General features: G+C 41.9%; 1 protein-coding gene across 1 annotated transcript; it reads left to right on the forward strand.

Moving 5' to 3' along the window:
• Positions 1–6426: 6426 nt before the first annotated feature.
• On the forward strand, positions 6427–23328 carry LOC133457916 (regulator of G-protein signaling 1-like). Its single transcript, XM_061737299.1, is given in 5 exon segments — positions 6427–6443; positions 16779–16840; positions 22246–22412; positions 22680–22803; positions 22806–23328. Coding segments are annotated over 5 exon segments (396 nt in total). The 5' UTR covers positions 6427–6438; the 3' UTR covers positions 22844–23328.
• Positions 23329–24101: the final 773 nt, after the last annotated feature.

Here is a 24101-nt window from a genome sequence, read left to right on the forward strand (position 1 = left end):
GGGCCATGTGTCGAGCTCAAAACAGTGTGACACGGGAAACGAGGAGGCGATGAGGATAAGTTGAGATGAGAACAAGATGTGATGACTGCTCACAAATTGGAAGAAGGAGAAATACTCATGTGACAAGCCACAAATGCAGAGACGAATAGGAGACCAGAGGAAGGACTGGATCAAATGAAAACGAAAGGTCAAAGACGATGCAACACAACCATGAAAATGTGGAGCACGTTATTACAATTCAAAAGCACCTATAAATACAAAATGATTAATACATATGAAACAAAGGTATAATACACATAGGCATGTACCTATGGACATGTGTGTATATGTGTGTATGTGTATGTATGTGTGTGTGTGTATGTATATATATTAGGGCTGTCAGCGTTAACGCGTTAATCGCGATTAGATTAATGCAATCCATAATGCGTTATTTTTTTTTAATCGCATTTTAATCGCAAACCTTTTTGTCCCTTCTACTCACCCGTAGTCGACTCTTCTGTAATGATCCAGAAGAGGGCGGTAATGCACCGGAAAAAACTGGATGCCAACCGCCAATAAACCTCAAGAAGAAGAAGACTCCTCTGTAGCGCCCGTTTTATAATACATCCATGGTAGCGCCATGTTTGCTGTTTCCTAAAGTAAACTTCCACCACCACCAACTACAAAGAAACGCCAAACTGAACCACTACCCGTGGATAGAAACAGAAAACGTGTGTTCGCCGAGAAGTGGCTGCATGATGTTACGCAGCGACGCGCACCGTACGTTCGCGCTCCCGCGTATCGTACCCCGTAAGCTCTGCGTTGGTGCAACGCGGAACCATAAATCAGCCAGCGTCCGTCACTGCGTGCAGCAGTTACCTGCAAGACGCTGCTCTGATTATGGCTCAAAGTTTATGAAAACCCCAAATAAAAAATAAATTAGAGAATATTTTATGAAATCAATAAACAATTCCATCATCAAAAATTATAACAAATAAAGGTTCAACATATCTTGCTTTGAATGTAATAAGACGAGCTAATATATTAGTTTCACCTTTTAAGTTGAATTATTGAAATAGATTAACTTTTACACCATATTCTAGTTGAATTATTGAAATAAATTAACTTTTACACCATATTCTAGTTGAATTATTGAAATAAATTAACTTTTACACCATATTCTAGTTGAATTATTGAAATAGATTAACTTTTACACCATATTCTAGTTGAATTATTGAAATAAATTAACTTTTACACCATATTCTAGTTGAATTATTGAAATAAATTAACTGTTACACCATATTCTAGTTGAATTATTGAAATAAATTAACTTTGTAAAGGACCATATTGAGCCATTCATCTTTATAAGTGAATAAATATCGTTTTGCCTATAACTTATTCCTGCATCCCTCTTTTATCGATCCGGCGAGACGGGTCACCGCGTTTTTGGAGCTCCAAGTCACATATCCAGGGGCTCCTCTGAGCACCAGACCAAAATAATTATGTGCAGCCCTGTCTATATGGCACTTTGTTTAATTTGAAAAACTGTATTTGAAGTAGACAGTGTTTTAAGTTGGTCTACATGGCACTTTTTTGAAAGAAAATACAAAAGGTCAAAAAGGAAATTCTTTCTTTGTGTTCATTTGATTCCCAATTAAGACACAATGGTAAGAAATGATTTACATTATGGGCTTAAAACTGCCTTGAAATGCGAAATAACAGAATTTTAAACATGCAATTCAAAATGCGATTAATCGCGATTAACTTTTGAAATTCTGCGATTAATCGCGATTAAAAAAATTAATCGTTTGACAGCCCTAATATATATACATACACAGTATGGATGTTTGTATGTTTGTGTGTACAGTTATTTTGTTTATACTCGGGCAACTTCTCATATGGATTTATTTATGTATTTTGTTTCATTCTCTAAATCCTAAATGCATTAGTTTATAAAAGCTAACTTTTTTTGTGAAAAGGGTAGGTGTCATAAGCTTAGGCTTCAGTCTACACCTTTTGGTCCTTGGTTTTTAGTTAAAATATATAAAAAAAAATAATTATTTTGTATTACACTGACGATTTACACCTGTATTTTGGGTTATTTGTGTTGTGGAAATTGAAAGGACCAAAAAACTAACTAACTAACTAACTAACAACCAGAGCTAGCATCTTATGTTTCTCCTAATTTATGCAATTGGTGGCGACTACACATTTGAAAAGGTGGAGCAAGGAATAAATTAGGCTATAAAAAGTGATAATCAGTGATAATCTTGGTGACATGTGGCCTGAGTGCCACAGCAGACGACTTCATTTGGGGAGATACCTGGTGTTGTGTTTGACTGAGATTGGTTTCTGGTTTCACGACAAATTAGCACCAGAGTGGACCTCAGGGGGAAATGTCGGGGGTGATTAAGTCATCATTGTGAAGAAAAAGGGGAACAAAAAAGAATCTTTCATCATTATGAAACGATAGGACGGCGGAGAGGCTGCAGCTGACGCGGTGATGGATCCCTCACACGGTGCATTTCTGACGGGTTGTGGTTGGGAATGAAAACTCAGCATCTCCCATGAGCTCATTACACATGCAAATCCCATTCACAGCGTTTTTTATGACACCTGTTCTTTTTCTCCGTGACATACACCGAAAGTGTCCCGCGGACTTGCAAATCAAGTGGGAAAACGAGAGTTGGGCGGACAGGTAGGTGTGCTTAGCTGTCAGTGTTGTCCCTCTCCTCTCCTCACTCCCCCTCCTCCGTTGTACTCTTGATCACAGCTCTGCCATTTGTGCTGCCATCAGTCATTTTCATGGCCCCATCCCTCTCCACATCCCCATCCCTCTCCGTTAGACGAGGACGCCGCACCCCACCACCCCAACCTCCGTCTGATACTTGAGCATCTGCTTCGTTCCGCTGATGCTTTCCTGCTTTCCTCCGGGGAGTTCGGTGCTCTCTGGGGTGGCGTGTGAACTGGAACAAAAGCCTCTCTTTACCTTTACAGATGTCTGATGCACAAAAAGGGAAAATGGATAACACTAACCCCCTGCTTGAGAGATATTGTGCTGTAACCCCGGCTGAGGGCAGGAGTTGCTTCCATTGTCATGCGCTTGAATCCCAAACGAAGGCTGCATCACTGAAGCAGGCCGTGTCCTCTTGATGAGATGATTATATATTCAACTACTGTCTTTTTACAGTAACTTAGCTGTTGCTAACACTCTGCTAATCTCTGCTGAAACTGGTGACACTTTCTCCCATGCATTTTCAATGAGGGGACGTTTTGCCCTGTATCTCCGGAACGGGACGTCCTAGAGCTTCGGAACTTGCTCCCCCCCCCCCACATAATATGGTGTCTAGCTTTCCAACGAGACCAATCCCGAGTCTCTATGACCTTCATTCGTAGAAGGTCAAGGATAGGCTCGTTGGAAAGCTAGACCCCGAATTGTGTGGGGCGGGAGCAAGTTCCGAAGCTCTAGGACCTTCCTATCAAAAGTTATTAAAAAAATACTTTTTTCCCATGATCCTTTGCTCCAATCGCAAAAACGACACCATGAGCAAGGTAGTCATCGCCACAAAGGCCTATATATAGCTTACTAAGTTAGTAGGCTAAGAGTAATAGTAAGTAGGCAATAGGTTTTGATATGCAAAGGTTGCTAAACCCCCTAATCCTAACCCTAACCCTTTTTGGACAAAACACTTGGTGTAATTTTTACATTTTTTCGCTCCCATTCATTTTCAATGGGGGGACGTTTTGCCCTGTATCTCCGGAACGGGGCGTCCTAGAGCTTCGGAACTTGCTTCCGTCCCACATAATTCGGGGTCTAGCTTTCCAACTAGACCAACCTAGCCTATCAAAACACACTTTTCTAGTTTGAGTGTCACGGGCCAAAGAGCTCCAGTTACCTCTCGCAACAACACTACCTTCACTTTCCAGACCTCTAGCTAGTTCTTTTTTCAAAACTTTGTATTTTTTCAAGCATTCTGCATCACTTTTTCTTAAAAGGAATGTTATTGAGTAAAATGAAACAAAGGTGTTGTGGTAAAAATTGTGGTGGAAATCTGAAAATTAAGAGAAAAATAAAGAGAAAATAACCAAATGGTCTTTATGTCATTTAAGAAAACCTTGCAAGGATCAGCATTCAATCACAACAAAGTATAACTGCACACTGATGGTTTGCTCCAAGGTGTAGGTGTGTTTTATAGACAAAGATTGTGTAAGTAAATGTATAATAATCCATAGATGTGGTGTGATGCCAAATGTCATCAAGTCTGTAAACAGTCAAGAAATAAATTAAAATGGTCAGGTGATCAGTGGTTCCTTCCTGGATTCAGATAAAGTTAAACAAAAAAAAAGAGCATAAGATAAGATGATTGCATTTCCAAGAGTCTGGAATCAAAGTGCATTGTATAAAGTATTTTCATGTGTCCGAAATGTAGAATACGTTGTTATTTTTCCATTACAGCTGCATCACTGAAGCAGGCCGTGTCCTCTTGATGAGGTGATTATATATTCAACTACTGGCTTTTTACAGTAACTTAGCAGGAGTCACTTTCCTAGTTTGAGTGTCACGGGCCAAAGAGCTCCAGTTACCTCTCGCAACAACACTACCTTCACTTTCCAGACCTCTGCTGCTTCTTTTCTCAAAACGTTGTATTTTTTTCAAGCATCCTGCGTCACTGTTTCTTAAAAGGAACGTTATTGAGTAAAACGAACCAAAGGTCTGTTATTAAACGAGTGTAAACTTTGGTAAAGGACCAAAACGAGGCCGTTTGGAAGTAGAGCAGAATAGAAATGACTTTGGCTCAATATATGTTATTAATGTTAGTACCGATGTCAGAATAAATAGCTATTTCATGTCTCTGACAAGACTCACAAATGTTACTCCACATACAATAAGTGATAGCGTGGATCGAGTCTCTGCAGACAAACCGAGGTCATTTTAATTTTTTACTTTTGTATGTGCACAAGAAGTGAATAAAAGGACTCTTTGTTGTCCTTCTCGCTCGCTTGATGATGAGGATCAGTAGATGCACAAGGAGGAGAGTTCATGGCCTCTGCTTCCATTGAACTGGATCGGTACTTAGTTTGAGAAGCAGAAGCCTTGGACTCTCCTCCTTTTGCATCTTTTGATAGTACTTTTGCACAAAAGCAGTAGCTGACGGAGCCAGGGATGATTCTTTTTCATATTTCTGTCAGTTGACATTGCTACATCTATCACCGCTGCCTTCCTCCGGTGCTGTACAGGTTGTTGACATAAGTTACTGATTTGTTCCCAACTTTATTTACATGCTGTACATTTTCCAAAATGCACTAACCAACTTCCAGCTATCAGCTTTCCGCTCATGCCGAGAGCGTGTTGCTGTACTGATCTGGAAGTCTGTACTGATCCAGACTAACATAAATCTCTGGACTCGGTTGGTTCATGGATCCACAACTCACTGATACGCAGTACTGGAGTTGAGGGGGGATGAGGGGGGATGGCATCCCCCCCTGAAATAAAAACGGTCCAAATCATCCCCCCTGTAAAACTGCCATCCCTCCTTTCCATCCCTTATGTCATTTCATCAATCAATATGGTTTTACTGCTATTTCAACATTTAGTCATCACCAGAAAAATAACACCAGAAAAATAACTTATGTGACAATTTTCACCTGTTTCAAGTAAATTTTCACTTGAAATAAGTAGAAAAATCTGCCAGTGGGACAAGATTTATCTTCTTATTACAAGCAAAAAAATCTTGTTCCACTGGTAGATTTTTCTACTTATTTTAAGTGAAAATCTACTTGAAACAGGTGAAAATTGTTTTTTTTTCCAGTGATGTGTCTTGTTTTAAGTGTAATGAGATTTTCTTACTAAAATGAGACATTTTAACTAGAAATAAGACAAATATTCTTGTTAAGATTGTGAGTTTTTGCAGTGATCCATTTTACTTATCCTATGAAGGACAGAGTCATATTGATAAGTTCAGAAAAGTGTTTTTTATTGTTGTGTTTTGATGTATTTGATGTAAGCCCAGTGGATATTTAAAGCTTACAGAAGGCTGCATTTAACTGCTGCTATGTCATTCCTGCAGTATTTCTGCAGGTGTTTTGGTCACTGCTATTATTTGTAATATATTATATTATTTGTAATCAGCACAAATTATCTGTCCCCATATGATCAAATCCACCATCCCCCCTGATTTTTTTTTTCTTGTGGGATTGGGATCTTGAGAAAAAATGAGAATTGAGAAACCCGAAATGGGAGATGTGGAAATATTATTCCGTGACAAGAGGGATGTGGGAAGATTCCGTTTTTCTGCTGAGGAGCTTGGGGTTAAAAAGTGCAAACCGACATTTCTGTAAACAATGGGCACACCTGTAACTGCAGGAACGTGCATAGGCTTGCTCCTGCAGGGAATCAGCCAGGGAAACAGAAGTTACTGTACACATTTCCATTACAACAACGGAAGACTCCAGGAAAACATGCTGTAAGTACGACCTCATAAATGCTTTTACGCTAAAGGATTGTTGGGACTCCGGTCCTGTAGCACTGGGGGCTTTTAGTCCCGTTCAACATTAACGTCACCTCGTTTGATCCCGCTCGCCAGAAGCCACTCTAATAAAAGTGGGGTATATTATTTTGCAGAGAGTTGTCTATCGTCTTGTAGCGTGTGATCTGCCGCAGTCTGTTGAAAGTTTTCCCCTCCGAGTTTCTCTGTTTCTAAGTGTACGCCTGCAGTTTCTTTTCCCTCTTCCCTTTCTAAGAAACATAAAAAAGGAGGAACGAGCTGGAATTCTTTGAGCTCACTGTGCTTTGAACCTTATGATGCAATCAAAAGAACAAAAACTAAGAAAAAAAAGAAACAAGTATCTGCATCAAGGATGTCTTTGATCCCTTATTCTCACCCAGAGACTGGTTGGCTAATGCGCTTCAAAGTGCCGTTCAAACAAACCCTTCAGAATTGACTGATTTGGGCATTTTCCTTTCAGTGCAAACTTTATTTATTTATGAAAAGTCTTTAGGTGGGTGAGCTAAACCCTTGTTAAAAGTCAAAGACGTAGAGGACTCTCAGCCTGAGAGAGAACAAGCCAGATTATTAACAGTTTCTAGAAACAAAACTGAGATTTTTTTTCTGTTTTCAGACACAAAAACAGTAAAACACAGGAATAAAATGCTCATTATGCAGACAAGTAGAGTTTCCTCCGCTTTAAAAGGTGGAAAACAGTCTGTTTGTGGACCTGAATCTTGTGTAGTGTAAAACTTTTTACACTTTTTTTTGTTCTGCGCTGTGCATTTTCTCTTTGAGCCAAAGTGAAAATGCTCGGATGGGGTCGGGAAAAGTCTTCTCTCAACATCGACTACACATTTACACTCATATCAGCTGCTCCACGCCCTGATCTGCAGCAGTTTATGCAGCACGAGGATGAAAGTAAACAGGAAAACACGCTGATAGGAGACATCTATGGTGAGAATAATGGAAATTAAAGCTGCAAGCAGTGATGAACGGGCCCTCGCGCGTGCAATTTTCACCAATAAAGATCAAGAACTCAAAACTAAGTCCGATGACACCACCCACAACTCTTTATGTCTAACCATTCAAAAGTTATGGCAGAAAGTAGGAACTATCAAATATGGACCAATCAGATGAAGGGGGGGCGCGCTTTTTGGCGTCTATCGTCGCCACGGTAACACTTTTGACTGAGAAAAGTAATGCCCATCGTCGCAGGATCGAGACGCACGTTTTGATGTATAACACACCTGGGTGCACGTTACGGTTCGGGCGAAGAAGCGACCGAAGAAATGGCATAAATTGAGCCAAAATGACACGATTAATTGAAAATGGCCGACTTCCTGGTGTTGTGCCACACAGGTAGCTTGGCTGATCAGTTATCGAAGGCTATTAATGAATATTATTAATAATTAATAAAGTTGACTATTTATCAAATTGATTTACCAAAATGATAATAATTCTCGTAGGGGCACCACCCCAGGGCCTTAATCCGGGGAAAAATGATAACTAAACAGCAGAAAATCAGTCTCATATGATTATGGTTTAAGTATAGTAGCCTATAATATAATTGAAGGAGTGAGATCCGAACACTAGGCTCTGTCAAACGAATCAATTGTGACCAAACTGCATGAAACAACAGAAACCACTCATTAAAAATCAATCAGAATTTATTTACATACAGGTGTCAAAAGATGATAAACGCAACACCCCAAATAATTCTTATGGCACACTACAGTATTATAAAACCATTAATTAAATAGAAAAACATCAATAGAAAATGAAATGAAAGTTAAATGCATGGAATGAAATAGAGAAATCAAAGCGATAATAAAGATGATACAGAACCTCTACAGTTCAAACGTGGCTGCAGTGTTTAAAGAAGCCGGGCTCCTGTGGTCTTTTAAAGATGGCGGAACCCTCTTTAAGCCACGTGCAAATCTAGACCGGATGTTACTCCCGGTGGTTTAAACCGTGATCAACTGGCGAAACGGCGCCACCAAATGAACAAATAACCGTAATATGCACACAGTAATTTCATTAAACATAAATTCAGGTCTCCACCAGTGACTGATCGCCCAGACCGCAGCTCACGCGTCCTCGGGAGTCCGGATCTGAGGCCGCAGGCTCCGTCGCCTGCGGCTCGGTCCTGCCAGGGGTTTCCTCACACCGGCTCTCTGTTCCTGACCGCGTCCTCAACACACCGCCTCGCTGCGCACGGGGGGCCGGTTCCTCCCTTCAGAACGTCGGCTCGTCCCGTGTTGTGTCGCCGGGCTGCGCGAGGGCCTCGCGGTCCAAAGGCTGGAGCTCCTGGCGGGTTTTGGCTCCCGGAGCGGTCGTCCTGAATGGAGGACAGGGCTCGGAGAAAAAAGAAAGGAGTTAAGGCAGGAAGAGAGTCCAGAGCGCAGCACTCTGGGATCGGACCTTGGGATCGGACCTTGCGCCCGGTCTCGACGGCTCCTTGAAACCCCCCCCCCCCCCCCCACAGCTCTTAAAAGCTGCTGGACAGCAAAGCGCGTCCCGGCTCGGTTGCTGAAGAGAAGAGAAGAGGAAAGTCTCGGTGCAGCACAGAGTTTTGTATTTCCGCGCGCTGCGATGACGTCATCAGTGCCTCGCTCGGGATTGGGTGCGTGTCGCTCTCAGGCGCCGCCCCATCCCGCAAGGCATGCTGGGATTGTAGTTCATGGCACGGCGACCATTTTAGGAGGCACATTAAAGCCAGTTTCAGGCTGGGGGAGTTGACCAGGGTTTCAAAGTTTGAATATACATTCACAAAATGTTCATAAACATTTATAACAGTCCACATGATCACTGGGTGTGGTCCAACACTGGCATATGATCTGATATTGTGAGGAAGGGACGGGACTAAATAAGCGTTCTGCTTCCTCCTGTTCCCTCTCCAACACATTTTGTTGTTGTTCTTTATTTCTGGATGAGACTGTTAAAGTTTAGCTTTTTTTGATATTTTGACACATTTAATTTGATGGTGATTTGTTGTTGTTCGAGATAAAGGCAACAATAAACAATAAAATAAACAATAAACAACATAATAATTAAAGCTGCAAGCAGCAATGAACGGGCCCTCGCACGTGCAATTTTCACCAATTATGGTCAAGGACTCAAAACCGAGTCCGATGACACTTTATGTCTAACCATTCAAAAGTTATGGCAGAAAGTGGGAACTATCAAATATGGACCAATCAGATGAAGGGTGGGTGCGCTTTTTGGCGTCTATCGTCGCCACGGTAACGCTTTTGATTGAGAAAAGTAATGCGCATCGTCGCAGGATGGAGACGCACATTTTGATGTATGCACCTGTGTGCATGTTAAGGTTCGTGCGAAGAAGCGGCCGAAGAAATGGCATAAATTGCGCCAAAATTACACGATTAATTGAAAATGGTTTCGGCCATGGCGCCGAGAGACTTTTCTTTAAGTTGTGACATGATACAGGTGTGTAGTGATTTTCGTGCATGTACGTCAAACCGTATTGTGGGGCTTGAGGCACAACGTTTTCTAGGGGGCGCTGTTGAGCCGTTAGGCCACGCCCATTAATACAAACCATGAAATATCAAATTTTTCACCAGGCCTGGCTTGGTGCAAAATTTGGTGACTTTTGGGGCACGTTTAGGGGGAAAAAAGGCCCTCCTTTCGTGGGAAGAAAAACGAGGATAAAAACTCCTACAGATACAATAGGGCCTTCGCACTGCCAGTGCTTGGGCCCTAATTACAGGTGTGTGTGCAGCGGTTCCCCTGCAGAGGAAGCAGATCACTCCTAACACTAATCACTCCTGACATGACGAAGAGGAGCAGATTGAAAAGACTCTTGTTCTTCCTCCCGTGTTTGATGAGGATGAATATGGACCGAGTGTGATGCTGAAGTTGCGTGGACGTAGATGCTGCAGGATTGTCCATTCTGTCCAGAGTTTAGATTTAGATCAGATCTGGATCTGATGCAGAACCATATATTTAATCAGATCTGAAATGATGAAATTTCATGGTTTTTTTGCTCTTCAAATGATCAAGAAGAAAACGGATCTGCTTCACACGGAGGGGGTGGGGGGTTAAAGCTCCTGTTCATGGCCGCAGGGTCGTGACTCAAACACAAAGACTGGAGACGTTTGAGTCCGTGCCGACTTTCATGCAATAATATACAAAAATTGCGCAATTTGGGCCCCTGAGCAAAACAGTTTTGTTCTTCTTCTCAGGCTAGTTTCGTGTTAATGATGAGAGCAACTTAAATGTTCAGGATGTTGTAAGTTCCCGTGTTGAAAACGAGCCGAGTCAGCAGTGTTGGCTTGATGCCGGGGGCTAAATGGAAACAATACACAATTGTATATATAGAATAAAGTTTTTTAAAAAAGCTGTCATCAGTCTCACAGGACTCTGGTTCTCTCTCTTCACCATTTACACACACACACACACACACATATACATATATATATATATATATATTTTGTTACAAACCTGGCTCACAGTTTGCAACAAAAGAATCTCCACACACAATTCAAGGTACAAAAAGGTGATTTATTAACAAAACATACTCCCAAAAGAAAGTAAAGTATGTTGTCATGTTGTGAGTGTATGCAGTGAGTGTGTGTAAGTGCAGATGTGTGTAAAACAGAATAAACAACCAAAGCAAACCCAAATTACACCATGTGGCTGTCAGCTGCTCAAGAGAGTGAGCAGGCTGACAACTGAGCCTTTTATAACGGTGAGACCACACCCTCAGGTGTGGCCAATAAGGTTGGACGGCCGCCCTCTTCAGCCACAAGGACAGGAAGTGCTGTGAAGACACACAAATTAGTAAGGCCGTCACACCCCCACCCATATAAATGAGGCCCCAAGGTGGTCTCAAAACAACATAATACAAACAATACACAGGAACATTTCAATAGTTCTCTCATCTTACTAGAACATCCCAAATCCACTTTCAAACTGCTCACCCAACCCACACCCACTCAGCAACTCTGGTACCTGGGGAAGCAAATTAAGAGCAGGAGGGAGAGAAGAACAGTGCAGAGCAAAAAGGGACAACTGGTAAAATGCATTATGCAGGCAACGCACGAGACAATGCATCAGCCACAACATTTTCGAAACCTTGAATGTGGCGTAGATATGGAATTTCCTTGCACATGTCCATGGAGAGAATGAGTGGGAACCAGCCGGTGCTCAGGTAGGAGCCAGATTGGATCCTGTCTTTTCCCGTCTCCTTCTTGAAGACCATGTCGCAGTAGTTCATCCGGTCCTCTGTGGTGACGTAGATGCGAGCGTGAGGGTAGTTCTCCGAGGTCTGGCGCAGCATGTTGTAGACGATGCCTTTCCCGTCCTTCCTCATGTTCTGCAGCGGCCCCCACACGACGTAGACGGTGTCGTTGGCCTGGCCGAAGAAGTACTGGGGCTTCTGCAGCAGCAGGGGGACCCTGGTGTGGGAGACGACCCTCAGGGTGGTGCGCTGGCCCACGTCGTCCTCGAACCCCCGCGTGGGGGCGTTGTTCATGCGCCAGGCGCAGGGCGAGCGGTCGATCTCTGGACCGGATGCCTGGCCCAACATCTGCCCGGAGCTGGACACGATGCTGCACAGCTCGCAGTGCAACATCAGGGGCTCCTGTTTGGGGATGCTGACGTAGCCCAGGTGAGGCTTGAAGCCCTTGTATGGCTGCTTTGAGGTCTCTGCACTCAACCTGGTCTACCAAAGGAGAGCAAGTTACCACTGGTGAGGGAGAGGCCCCTGGGAATGGACCGTCAACCAGATAGTTACCCAGAATTACCTGCACACCCTGAACTGGCAGGGCAGGACGCACTGCCAAAGCTACTTCCCCCTTGACCTGATCTGAAGAGAGCACTACCTTATGCAATGGTGCAGGGAACACAGACAACCCCATATCCCTGACCAAAACCGAATCACCAGTGTCAGTGGCTGATGTAAAAGACAACACAGATGCCACTATGAAGGAGTCTAAAGCACCAGAGTCTCGCAAAATTTTGACAGGAACTTTTTTATCACTTCCTACCAAAGAGACAAACCCATCACTCACGTGCTTGTGATAACCAGGATCAATTTCATCACTGTTAGCCTGACCAGAGTCTTCTGTAGAAGAAGCAACAGATTCCTCAAGAGGAAACAGAGTCTCAGACAAAGAATGAGCAGCTAATGTTGACGGCTTGGTAAGCTGCTGAACAGCAGCGATAGCCGCAGCCCTCTCACTCAACATGTTTTCTGTCAACCGTACTGGAACGGCTAAGGCTGCAGGTTTAACCTGGCGATTTCCTGGCTGGGACTTTTGCTTAGCTTTCAGGACAGGACAGTCAGCTTTCCAATGACCTTTGCCTAAACAGTAGTTACAAGTTTGACCTGAATCCAACTTGCTACCAGCATTTCCTGTCTTGAAAGGAAGAGAATCACTCCCGGTACCTTTTTGATGACCACCAACAACATTATCCCTCCGTCCATAGTCCCAACGTACTTTATGAATCAGGGCATATTCATCAGCTATGACAGCAGCTTTAGCCAAAGTCTTAGCCTTCTTCTCACTCAAATAAATAGCCAGGCGCTCAGGAAGCGTTTCTTTAAACTGTTCTAGCAACAGTAGTTCACTCAACTGTTCAAAAGTCTGAGCATCAGAGGCCAGTCTCCAACGACCAAAAAGGGTAGACAATTCACGTGCAAACTCTACATAAGTCTCTCTCTCATGCTTTCTTGCACTCCTAAATTTCTGTCGATAAGCCTCAGGCACCAATTCATATGCTTTTAAGACTGCCATTTTAACCTTGAGATAGTTAACACTGTCTGATAATGGCAAAGCAGAATAAGCCTCCTGGACTTTACCAGTCAATACACACTGTAACAGGAGGGTCTGCTCAGAATCACTCCACTTCCTGTTCTTGGCCAACCTCTCAAAGAGCAAGAAGAATGTATCTGGATCCTTCTCTGAAAATTTGGGCACCAACCGCAAAGAACCAGAGACATCAAAAGTCAGAGAGCTACCTGCCACAGGTGCTCCCTTCCCAACTGCTATGGGATCAAGAATCTTCCCCTCCTTGATTAAGTCCAGCTTGTAACGCTCAAACTCCTGACGCTCTCTCGCCTGCTGCAGCTCAGCTTCACGTAACCTCATAGTATATTTGAACTTCTCCATCTCTACAGCCTGAGTATCCTTCTCTAATTTATGCTGCAAAGTCAACAGTTCTTTTTTCTGTTCAAAAGTTAAAGGCACCTCAATCCCAGCTATAGGCCCCACAAACTTTTGCGACAGCTCTGGCTCAACCTGAGGAGAAATGTCCCCGGCCAACTGGGTGTCACTACCTTCAATTTCAGAAGACAAAACCCCAAACTGAACCAAACCATCCTTTAGTGCACACAAAATGTTAGCTTTACGCCCCTGACTGGGGATTTCAACACCAAAATGCTCTGCCACCTTCAACAAACGATCCTTGGTGCAAGTCTCCAGCAGACTCTCACTGGGATTCTGCAAAAAATCCTCGATTGCAGACATAATTGGAACAACAGCTGACCCACAAAAACCAAGTACTTACACTTGACACTCTAGGCTAACCTGACAAACTGACTACAAATGTTTACTACCAACCCGATATGACAGTCACAATGTGGAACAACCTTCCCCCTGGCTACCTACCTAACCCGAAAACTAACTGTCTGTCTCAACCCTAGTCTTCATGCAAATAGCGCTGGTGGGAGATTTAAACACTAAGCCCAATGACCCGGCCAGGCAACCATTAAAAGGGCGACCTACCTAGTCAGTCATGGATGTGTACCCGAAGCACAAGGCTGTGGCCATACTAATGCACAAAAACAACAAACTAAAACAAAAAACAACGAATCCACGAATGGATATCGTTCTGATACCTATCGGGGAAGTAGTTCCACTGACAAGGCTGTTTTATTCACACCGGATCAGAAGCAAACAACAAAAATGAGGCAGGTTAACTATTATCTACAGGTGTAACCAACTGAGCCTGAAATCCAATTCAACCTAAATCACCACATATGTACCCTTTAAATATGTGAGACTCCTCCAAAACCAATGCTTCAATTTAAGCAACTGCCACAAAATTCAACAGCAATCACTGTCTCTTACTCACCAAAGTGGACGAGCCCCCATTTGTTACAAACCTGGCTCACAGTTTGCAACAAAAGAGAGTCTCCACACACAATTCAAGGTACAAAAAGGTGATTAACAAAACATACTCCCAAAAGAAAGTAAAGTATGTTGTCATGTTGTGAGTGTATGCAGTGAGTGTTTGTAGGTGAAGATGTGTGTAAAACAGAATAAACAACCAAAGCAAACCCAAATTTCACCATGTTGGCCATGTGACTGTCTGCTGCTCAATCAGGGAGAGAGTGAGCAGGCTGACAACTGAGCCTTTTATAACGGTGAGACCACTCCCTCAGGTGTGGCCAATAAGGTTGGACGGCCCCCTCTTCAGCCACAAGGACAGGAACTGCTGTGAAGACACACAAATTAGTAAGGCCGTCACAATATATATATATACATATATATATATATATATATATATATATATATATATATATATATATATATATATATACATATATATATATTTATACAGGACTGTCTCAGAAAATTAGAATATTGTGATAAAGTCCTTTATTTTCTGTAATGCAAAAATGTCGTACATTCTGGATTCATTACAAATCAACTGAAATATTGCAAGCCTTTTATTATTTTAATATTGCTGATCATGGTTTACAGCTTAAGAAAACTCAAATATCCTATCTAAAAAAATAGAATATTCTGGGAATCTTAATCTTAAACTGTAAGCCATAATCAGCAATATTAAAATAATAAAAGGCTTGCAATATTTCAGTTGATTTGTAATGAATCCAGAATGTATGACATTTTTGTTTTTTTAATTGCATTACAGAAAATAAAGAACTTTATCACAATATTCTAATTTTCTGAGACAGTCCTGTATGTTAGCACCGTTTTCATCCTTGAGCCGATGAGTTTGTCGGCAGAAACGTTACAACTTAAAGCTGTTTGATCTTTTCTCCGGCACGTTCAGCCGCAGTAATTCCTTGTGTTTCTCACTGCTCTCACTCGTTATCGTCTGATTCTCTTACGCAGCAACAACCCTACTGTCCCCGCTGGAATCATTAAAATAAAAAAAGGAGGTCGCTCTCACAGCTGAGAGATTACCATTACATCATTATTTGTATTTATACTCATGTAACTCTGGGCAGGAAGGGATTTCCAACCAGTTCCAACAACACTCACCAATCTGATGTCTGGCATCCAATTAAGAGACAACGATCAACAGAAATGCTCTCTAAATGATGTGTATCGGCTAAATTAGCCCATTTAAAGATAAAACTTTAATGAATAACTAATTTGATGTAATATGATGATATAGTTGTGCTTCCAAATGTATTTTTTTTCCCTCCCGGTCCACTTGTTTAACGTTCTCATACAGCCAAAATGTAGGAGAATTCCAATTTACAGCTGACTGATCAATCTCACACACTGATACCATGATAAGATGCAACTAGAGAGGAGAAGATAAAATAACGTTTAATTGTGCTTAGTAGTTACCAAAAACTGGCCATGATGTCGTAGAATATTACAGATTACATAGCCTTTACCGTGTGGTAGTAATGTATGGAAGAGTATTAGGGCCATGCAGGAGAGAAAATATTGGAGAGCGGAAGATTTTTTTTTATTGTGCACTTCAAGAAAAAAGTCGTAATGTCGAGAAAAAAGTCAAAATGTCAAGATTAATGTTGTAATACAATTTCAAGAATAAATTTAAACTTTTTTCACGAAATTTTGACTTTTTTCTCAACATTTCAACTTTATGCACAAAATTTTGACTCGAAATGGCAAAAAAAAGTCGAAATGTCGGGAAAAAGTCAAAATGTCGAGATTAATGTTGAAATACAATTTCGAGAAAAAAATTGAAATGACGAGAAAAAAGTCAAAATTTCGTGAATAAAGTTGAAATGTCGAGAAAAAAGGCAAAATTTCAACTTTATTCTTGAAATTGTACTTCAACATTAATCACATTAATGAGATTTTGACTTTTTTCTCGAGATTTCGACTTTTTTCTCAACATTTCAACTTTTTTTTTCAAAGTGCATAATGAAAAAAAAATCTTCCTCCTCTTAAATATTACATTTTTTTTCTCCTGCCTGGCCCTAATACTCTGCCGTAAGCAATGTGCAGTATTACAAAGTAGTACAAAAACATGTTACTAAAACATTAAAACCTGTACATGAGCTTTAGTAGACCATCAAACATTACAGTCTGGGTCTTTTAATTCCATTTCTGCATGCAGGGCTTCCATTGCTGAAGTCATGGCATGGGGAGAGTCAATCGAGCGTCTTCTGGAGTGTAAAAGTAAGTCCAAATGTGCTCTTTCCCTTCTGCTGCTTTCTCAGTGCTTTTTCCTGCTGTTTTACCCTCAAAGCGCTGCTGCTCGGCCCAGGAAGTCCTGTCAATCTGAACGTTTTTAAGACCATGGAGGATGTTCCTGGCTGGAGTTCACCTACTGTATCTGGCGGTGAGTTAGGAGGCTGATGTGGCAGACGGGAGACGTGTGATTTGAGTTGTCAGTGTAGGCAGGATGATTCTAGTCAGCGCATCACTGTCACCGCTCCAAATTAATGCTCTCTATCTAAAAATGACAGAAGGGGCAGGTAAGTTGTTTTTCTGCCTCGTCCTGCTGTCTTTCTTCCCCTGTTACTTCAAATAAAACTAATTCAGCTGTAGTGGGATATTTCTGCCTGCAGCCTCCTGTATCCAGATTAACTGTCCCCCTGAAGATGATTGTTGTCTTGTTCCTTCGTTACTTCATTTACCTTGTGACAAATCAGGTAACCGCGGTGAAAAATGAGCAGCGTCTGTGGCGGTGAATTCTGTTGTGCTTAAAAACTCTTGTACTTAAGAACATGGAGCTTCTGGACGTATCTGGACTCATCGAATTACTGTCATAGAAACAGCTGGTCACATGGGAAACGCTGCTGCTCGCCGTTAGCAATTTGTTCGTGCTCCCAAAAGATATAGTAAGTATTTACCAACTGTGTTGGAGTCATTGCTAAATGAATGCGCCCCTTAAATTATTTCAGGTGTGAGGAGCTGATAGCAAGAACTATGGATTTTTGCAGAATGATGCTGATGCAGGATTTGGTCTTAAAAAGAGGGCTTGAAAAATCAAAAATGACTCTCACATTCAGACAATGCAAGGTGGTTGATTCGCTAAGCGTGGCAGTGTGACAATTATGGATGAGGAAGGGATAACGACTGGCATATTAGAAAGAAATGTATTGCTTTATCTAAACTTTCCTGGCGTGGTACAAACCCCCCCCCCCCCTCTCCTCAGAGTTGTGGGGGTGAAATCAAACGATTGAGACCAATATTTTTTTTAACCAGACTGTAAAATGATCACATGGGAGTCAGTGGAGATTGACTCGCTTTTGCAGCCAGTCTGTATCGGTCAGTCAGAACTTCAAGGGAATGTGGAAATAAGAGGATAAGAGGATTGGTGATTGGGTAAAACCAAGGAGGCTACAACTGTAACCTTCTCCTCTGAAGGGTTCACAACGGCGTCACGGTAACGGCGTAGGCTCTGCGTTGTTTTAACGCAGAGCCTTAAAGGAGCTTGTGGCTCCTTTTAAGAAATGAGACTCTCTAGCGCCACCCTTCACCACGACGGCCGTTGGGGGTACTGCAGCCAACAGTGAAGCCGGCACGGGAGAACGGGGAGAATGTGCATGCAGCGTCATGTGACGTCACATCCGCAGGACAGCGCGGGAAATTCGGGACCGAATTGCAGCACATTTTGCAGCACACAGCCTGTTCAAGGCAAAGGAGAGATACACTAGAGGAAACATTCTTTTTAGTTTGGAACGCTTCATTTGAAATTATTACTAGAAAACTTAAAACGTATACGAATTTATTTCATAAATCCTGCCTCAATCCTGCCTCATGCTCCTTTAAATCAGGCTTTAGTGGGATGCACTGGTCTTGCAAACTACCACTCCATACCACTTGGTGGCAGTATATACTACAATACTTGTTTACCAGCTATTAACAAATAAGAGAAGAAGACAAATCATTTTTAAAAAGGGGTTGGGGTGGGGTTGTTGCTTTTCTCCATAGATATATATAAAGGCTAGATGACTCAAGGCTCCAGCGTCGTTCACCGGCGGCCATCTTGCCACAGGAGAGCTCGCTCACTCATAACATTGTGTTTAATGGTGCCTGTACTGCTTAAACAACCTTAACTTGCTCAATTCTCAACAGATTTTCAAACAGTTTGGTTTGTTATGAACGTCAGAGATGTAGTTATGACACTGCATACTTGTGAATAATTATAAACATTGAAAAACGTACTTTTGTATGAGTGTGAATGAGCGAGCTCTCCTGTGGCAAGATGGCCGCCGTGTGACGACGTCGCTCTGCATTGGCAGCAGCACGGACGAGTCATCTAGCCTTTATATATGTCTATGCTTTTCTCTGTTGACTATGTTTGCATACATGATGATGTAAATAGGACGTTCCCTCCCAGTTTTCTGGGCTGTGCTGAAGTAACATGGCTCTCTGTAGTTTACTATGACTAAACACAAACATATGAAACATAATTTCATGTGACTTGGACACACGTTAACATAATACTACCTACATCACAAATGTTCAGGTTGCACAGGAAGTTGAACATGGCTGCTCTCTGTCTAAGAAGAATCACAGTTTAAATGTCTGGAAACTTCAAGTACGTACAAAGTGAAGTTTCCAGTTTGGATGTTGATATAAAGGCTAATTCCACTTGCAAGCTAATTTCAGAGTTATAAAGTACACTATAATTTTGAGTGCCAGCCTTTGCAGACAGTACAGCTTGGATGAAATCACTTTTTCTTTCTTTATTTGTTAGTTCTGCAGAGACCTAAATGAGAGTAAGCACTAACAAGATTAGCGTGAAGGGTGAGGTACATTTAGTCTTTGGTCTTTGATATCTTTATTATCCTTGAGGGCTTATTGGTTGTACAGCACAGAACACAGCAGTGGAATTGAGCTTAAATTCAGCTTTAGGTTAAACCTCAGGCACTAATGGTGGTGCCAAAGGGTTGAAGACATCACTCCAGTTTATATCATATTAACATTTAATACCAGAATAAACTCTTTAGCCTGATTTATAATTCTGCATCAAAGCTAAACTGTAGCTATGGCGTAAGTCTGAACATGACGGTGTAGCCGGACATGCACCTTTCTCCAAACGTAATTATGTGTCATGTCGATGCACACCACAAGAAACATGAATGGTGGGTTTGTTCTTTTTCTTATGAGTTTCATGCCACTACTTTTTCTTCGCTGTAGACGATAGTTTGTTGCAATGTCTGTAAAACACCTGATGCTCAACATTTGTCATCTGTGTTAAATGTGTTTTGTTTGCTCCACTGCTATTTCTGAGCAACATAAACATAAGGAAACTCGGTCCTGTGCTGCAGAAGTAGCACCTACACTGCCACCTAGTGGTTGGCGTTTTAATTACAGTCCGATGCAACTAATAAATCAGAAGTATAAACCCCTGTTTAGCCTACGTGCGTTGAGCCAGGCTTAACCCTCAGATACACTAGCAGCAGTGCCATCGGCCCCAGGAAAACAAGAGGATCATATAAGCCGAAGAGCTTTGGTACAGTTACCAAGAACCAGTGGTCCATGGACATTAATATTTGGTACAGTTACCAAGAACCAGTGGTCCATGGACATTAATATTTGGTACAGTTACCAAGAACCAGTGGTCCATGGACATTAATATTTGGTACAGTTTCCAAGAACCAGTGGTCCATGGACATTAATATTTGGTACAGTTACCCCAAGAACCAGTGGTCCATGGACATTAATATTTGGTACAGTTACCAAGAACCAGTGGTCCATGGACATTAATATTTGGTACAGTTACCAAGAACCAGTGTTCCATGGACATTAATATTTGGTACAGTTACCAAGAACCAGTGGTCCATGGACATTCATATTTGGTACAGTTACTAAGAACCAGTGGTCCATGGACATTAATATTTGGTACAGTTACCAAGAACCAGTGGTCCATGGACATTAATATTTGGTACAGTTACCAAGAACCAGTGGTCCATGGACATTAATATTTGGTACAGTTACCAAGAACCAGTGGTCCATGGACATTAATATTTGGCCACAAATCCAGTTTCCTGATATTTATATGTACTTAATTTCTACGCCGGGGAAATACACGAAGCAAAGCTTGAAGGCTTACAAAAGTCTTGACGCTTGGTCCGACTTCAAGGCAGGATTTGTTGTAGAAATTAAAGTGATGAGGAAACCGAACTTTATGATTTGACCGTTTAACGTTAGCTACCCAAAAATCCAACATTACCTGATACAAAATGGGAACCGCAAATCCACGTTTCGGTGTCTGGAATCCAGTTGTTTCTGTGAATTGCAGCGATGCATTTGTCTCTATTAAGCTTATTTTTTGGCAGTCTGTAAAACGATAACTCTGATTTCTTGCTAAATCTATGAGTACAGTCGATCACACAACAGCTCTTTCCCATTTTAGATGTTTTCCAGTTGCTCAAACTGAAAGTTTACGCTGACACTCAGTCTTTCTGACACTCAGTCTTTCTGACACTCAGTCTTTCTGACCTCTTTTCTTATCATTTTATTTCATTTCATTTTATTTACTGTTTAATTGTGTCTTGCCGCTTTTACTGTTGATGTAAAGCACTTTGAATTACCTTGTGTTGAATTGTTCTGTACAAATAAACTTGCCTTGTCTTATGTCAAAGGTCTGTAGTCGGTATAGATTAGGGATCGGCAACCCACGGCTCTAGAGCTCTTTAGCAAAATGTTTGACCTTTTTTTTCCTTTTTTTTCTTCTTTTTTCTTTTTTTCCTTTTTTCTTTTGTCTTTCTTTCTTCTTTTTTTCCTTTTTTTCTCTTTTTTTCTTCCTTTTTTCCTTTCCTTTTTAATCTCGACATTTCGACTTTTTTCTCGAAATTTTGATTTTTTTCTCGACATTTTGACTTTTTTCTCGAGATTGTACTTCAACATTAATCTCGACATTTCAACTTTTTTCTCAATATTTTAACTTTTTTCTCAGCATTTCGACTTTTTTCTCGAGATTTCAAATTTTTTTCTCAAAATTTCGTCTTTTTTCTCGAAGTCTTCCCCCAGTAATAACTAATATAGATAAATGCAGCATGTGTTGCCTTCATGTGTTGCCTTCATGTGTTGCCTTCATTCTAAGGCTTATACAAGACTTTTCATTTTTTGCAGCTCCAGACATATTTGTTGTAGCACGGCTAGTGCTACGGGGGCCCGACCGACAGGACAGAGGACACAGGGTTTTAGTGCACAAACTTTATTCACCAGAAGCTCACACGTGCACCAACACCTTCACAGCAGACCCTTCTCCAGCAGCAGCTCCTCCACTCTGCAGCTTCTCTGTCTCTCCCTTATAAGGCTGGCAGGGTGGAGAGGTTGATGGGCCACACCTGGGTCCCGTCAGCCTGAGTGCCTGCAGCTCCTCCACCCTGCCACATTTGTTTTTTGTCCAATATGGCTCTTTCAACATTTTGGGTTGCCGACCCCTGGTATAGATGGTCTTTCTTGCTTGTGTTCTCTCAGATATCAGTCGCTTTGGACAAAAACATCCGCTAAATGACAGTAGTAGTAGCAGTACCCACCTTTGACAGCCAAACTGCAAGCAACAACCCTTTAGCTTCTTTTTGAACGTCAGTTCAACATTTATTTCTGTTCCCCGTCTGCAGCCGGCCAGCTGGTGTTTGAAGACTTCCTGAAGACGGAGTACAGCGAGGAGAATCTTTTATTCTGGCTGGCCTGCCAGGACTACAGAACCATCTCCAGCGAGACGGCAATAGAGGCCGCGGCCAAAAGGATTTACCAGGAGTTTGTCCAAGTTGATGCACCGAGACAGGTACGGCTTTTCTCCGGCGAGACATGAATGAAACTAAATCATCCTCCGCTTGGCAGTGGCTTTCTGCCTGTCAATCCTTTAAAACTTCACTCACACTTACTATGACAACATTTCTGATTAACGGCTATCTTTCCTTCGTTCTCAAAATAGTTTTTTCTGAAATGTTTGGACACGGACTCAACTTTCTGAAAACATTATAATGTGAAAATACATCCAAGCAGACACGAGTGAAGAAGTGAAATAATGTTTGATGCTTTCTGAACACAGATAAACATTGACGGTGCGACAAGAAAAGAAATCAGAGAAAATATCTCCCAACCGGGGCCAAATTGCTTCGACAAGGCGCAGAGACTGATATACGGCCTGATGGAAAACGACTGTTATCCACGATTTTGAAATCAGAGATCTACCAAGCTCTCCTGGAACGGTGAAGGGCGATGAAAGCGTCGCGGAGATAAAAGCTTGTTTGACGGCTCTTTGACTGATTAATTCTGCACCTTCCGCAGACACCTTTGAATCTCAGTTTAAACAAAACGGCAGAAGCAGATGTGGAAGCTGACAGGACGTAAGCCATCCAATTTAAAACAAAAATCCCTTTTTAGCTCAAATGTGTAATTCAGAAAAAATGGTGTGATATTAGGTTCTGAAAAGTACTTATTTGAGGAAGTATCAGGGTGACAGCAGGTTCAGGTGAAAGTACCTTTGGGAAGAACTCGTCTTTACAACGCCGTGGCAGACGGGAAGAGAGATGCTGCAGAATATGAACTGATTCTTTACTGACTTTTATTCATCTGCAGACGGTACGAAAACAGAAATATTGTGTTTACTTTTGTCAGTTTCGTGTTATTTGTTAAGATACATCCCTTTTTTTCCACTAAAAACACAAAGAAGCTGCAGCTGGAGCGCTGCTGTACGGTGACTCCACCTCCTCTGAGAGACAGAAACATCAGGATGAATGTTTCTTTTTCTTCTTGTTCTTTCTTTTTGTTTTACTTAGTTTGCCAGATACTTCTGGTTTGGGATTGTAGGTTTCCATGTCCTGTTTTAAGCAGTACTGGAGTTGAGGGGGGATGATGGGGGACGACATCCCCCCTGAAAAAAAAACGGTCAAAATCATCCCCCCTGTAAAACTGCCATCCCTCCTTTCCATCCCTTATGTCATTTCATCAATGAATGTGGTTTTACTGCTATTTCAACATTTAGAGTCATCACCAGAAAAATTACTTATTGGACAATTTTCACCTGTTTCAAGTAAATTTTCACTTGAAATAAGTAGGAAAATCTGCCAGTGGGACAAGATTTATCCTCTCATTACAAGCAAAAAAATCTTGTTCCACTGGCAGATTTTTCTACTTATTTCAAGTGAAAATCTACTTGAAACAGGTGAAAATTGTTGTTTTTTCCAGTGATGAATCTTGTTTTAAAGGAGCTTGAGGCTCCTTTTAAGAAATGAGACTCTCTAGCGCCACCCTTCACCACGATGGCCGTTGGGGGTACTGCAGCCAACAGTGAAGCCGGCACGGGAGAACGGGGAGAACGTGCATGCAGCGTCATGTGACGTCACATCCGCAGGACAGCGCGGGAAATTAGGGACAGAATTGCAGCACATTTTGCAGCACACAGCCTGTTCAAGGCAACGGAGAGATACACTAGAGGGCTCATTCTTTTGGGTTTGGAACGCTTCATCTG

Source organism: Cololabis saira, chromosome 13 (assembly GCF_033807715.1).
Source record: "Cololabis saira isolate AMF1-May2022 chromosome 13, fColSai1.1, whole genome shotgun sequence".
Classification (NCBI taxonomy): Eukaryota; Metazoa; Chordata; class Actinopteri; order Beloniformes; family Belonidae; genus Cololabis; species Cololabis saira.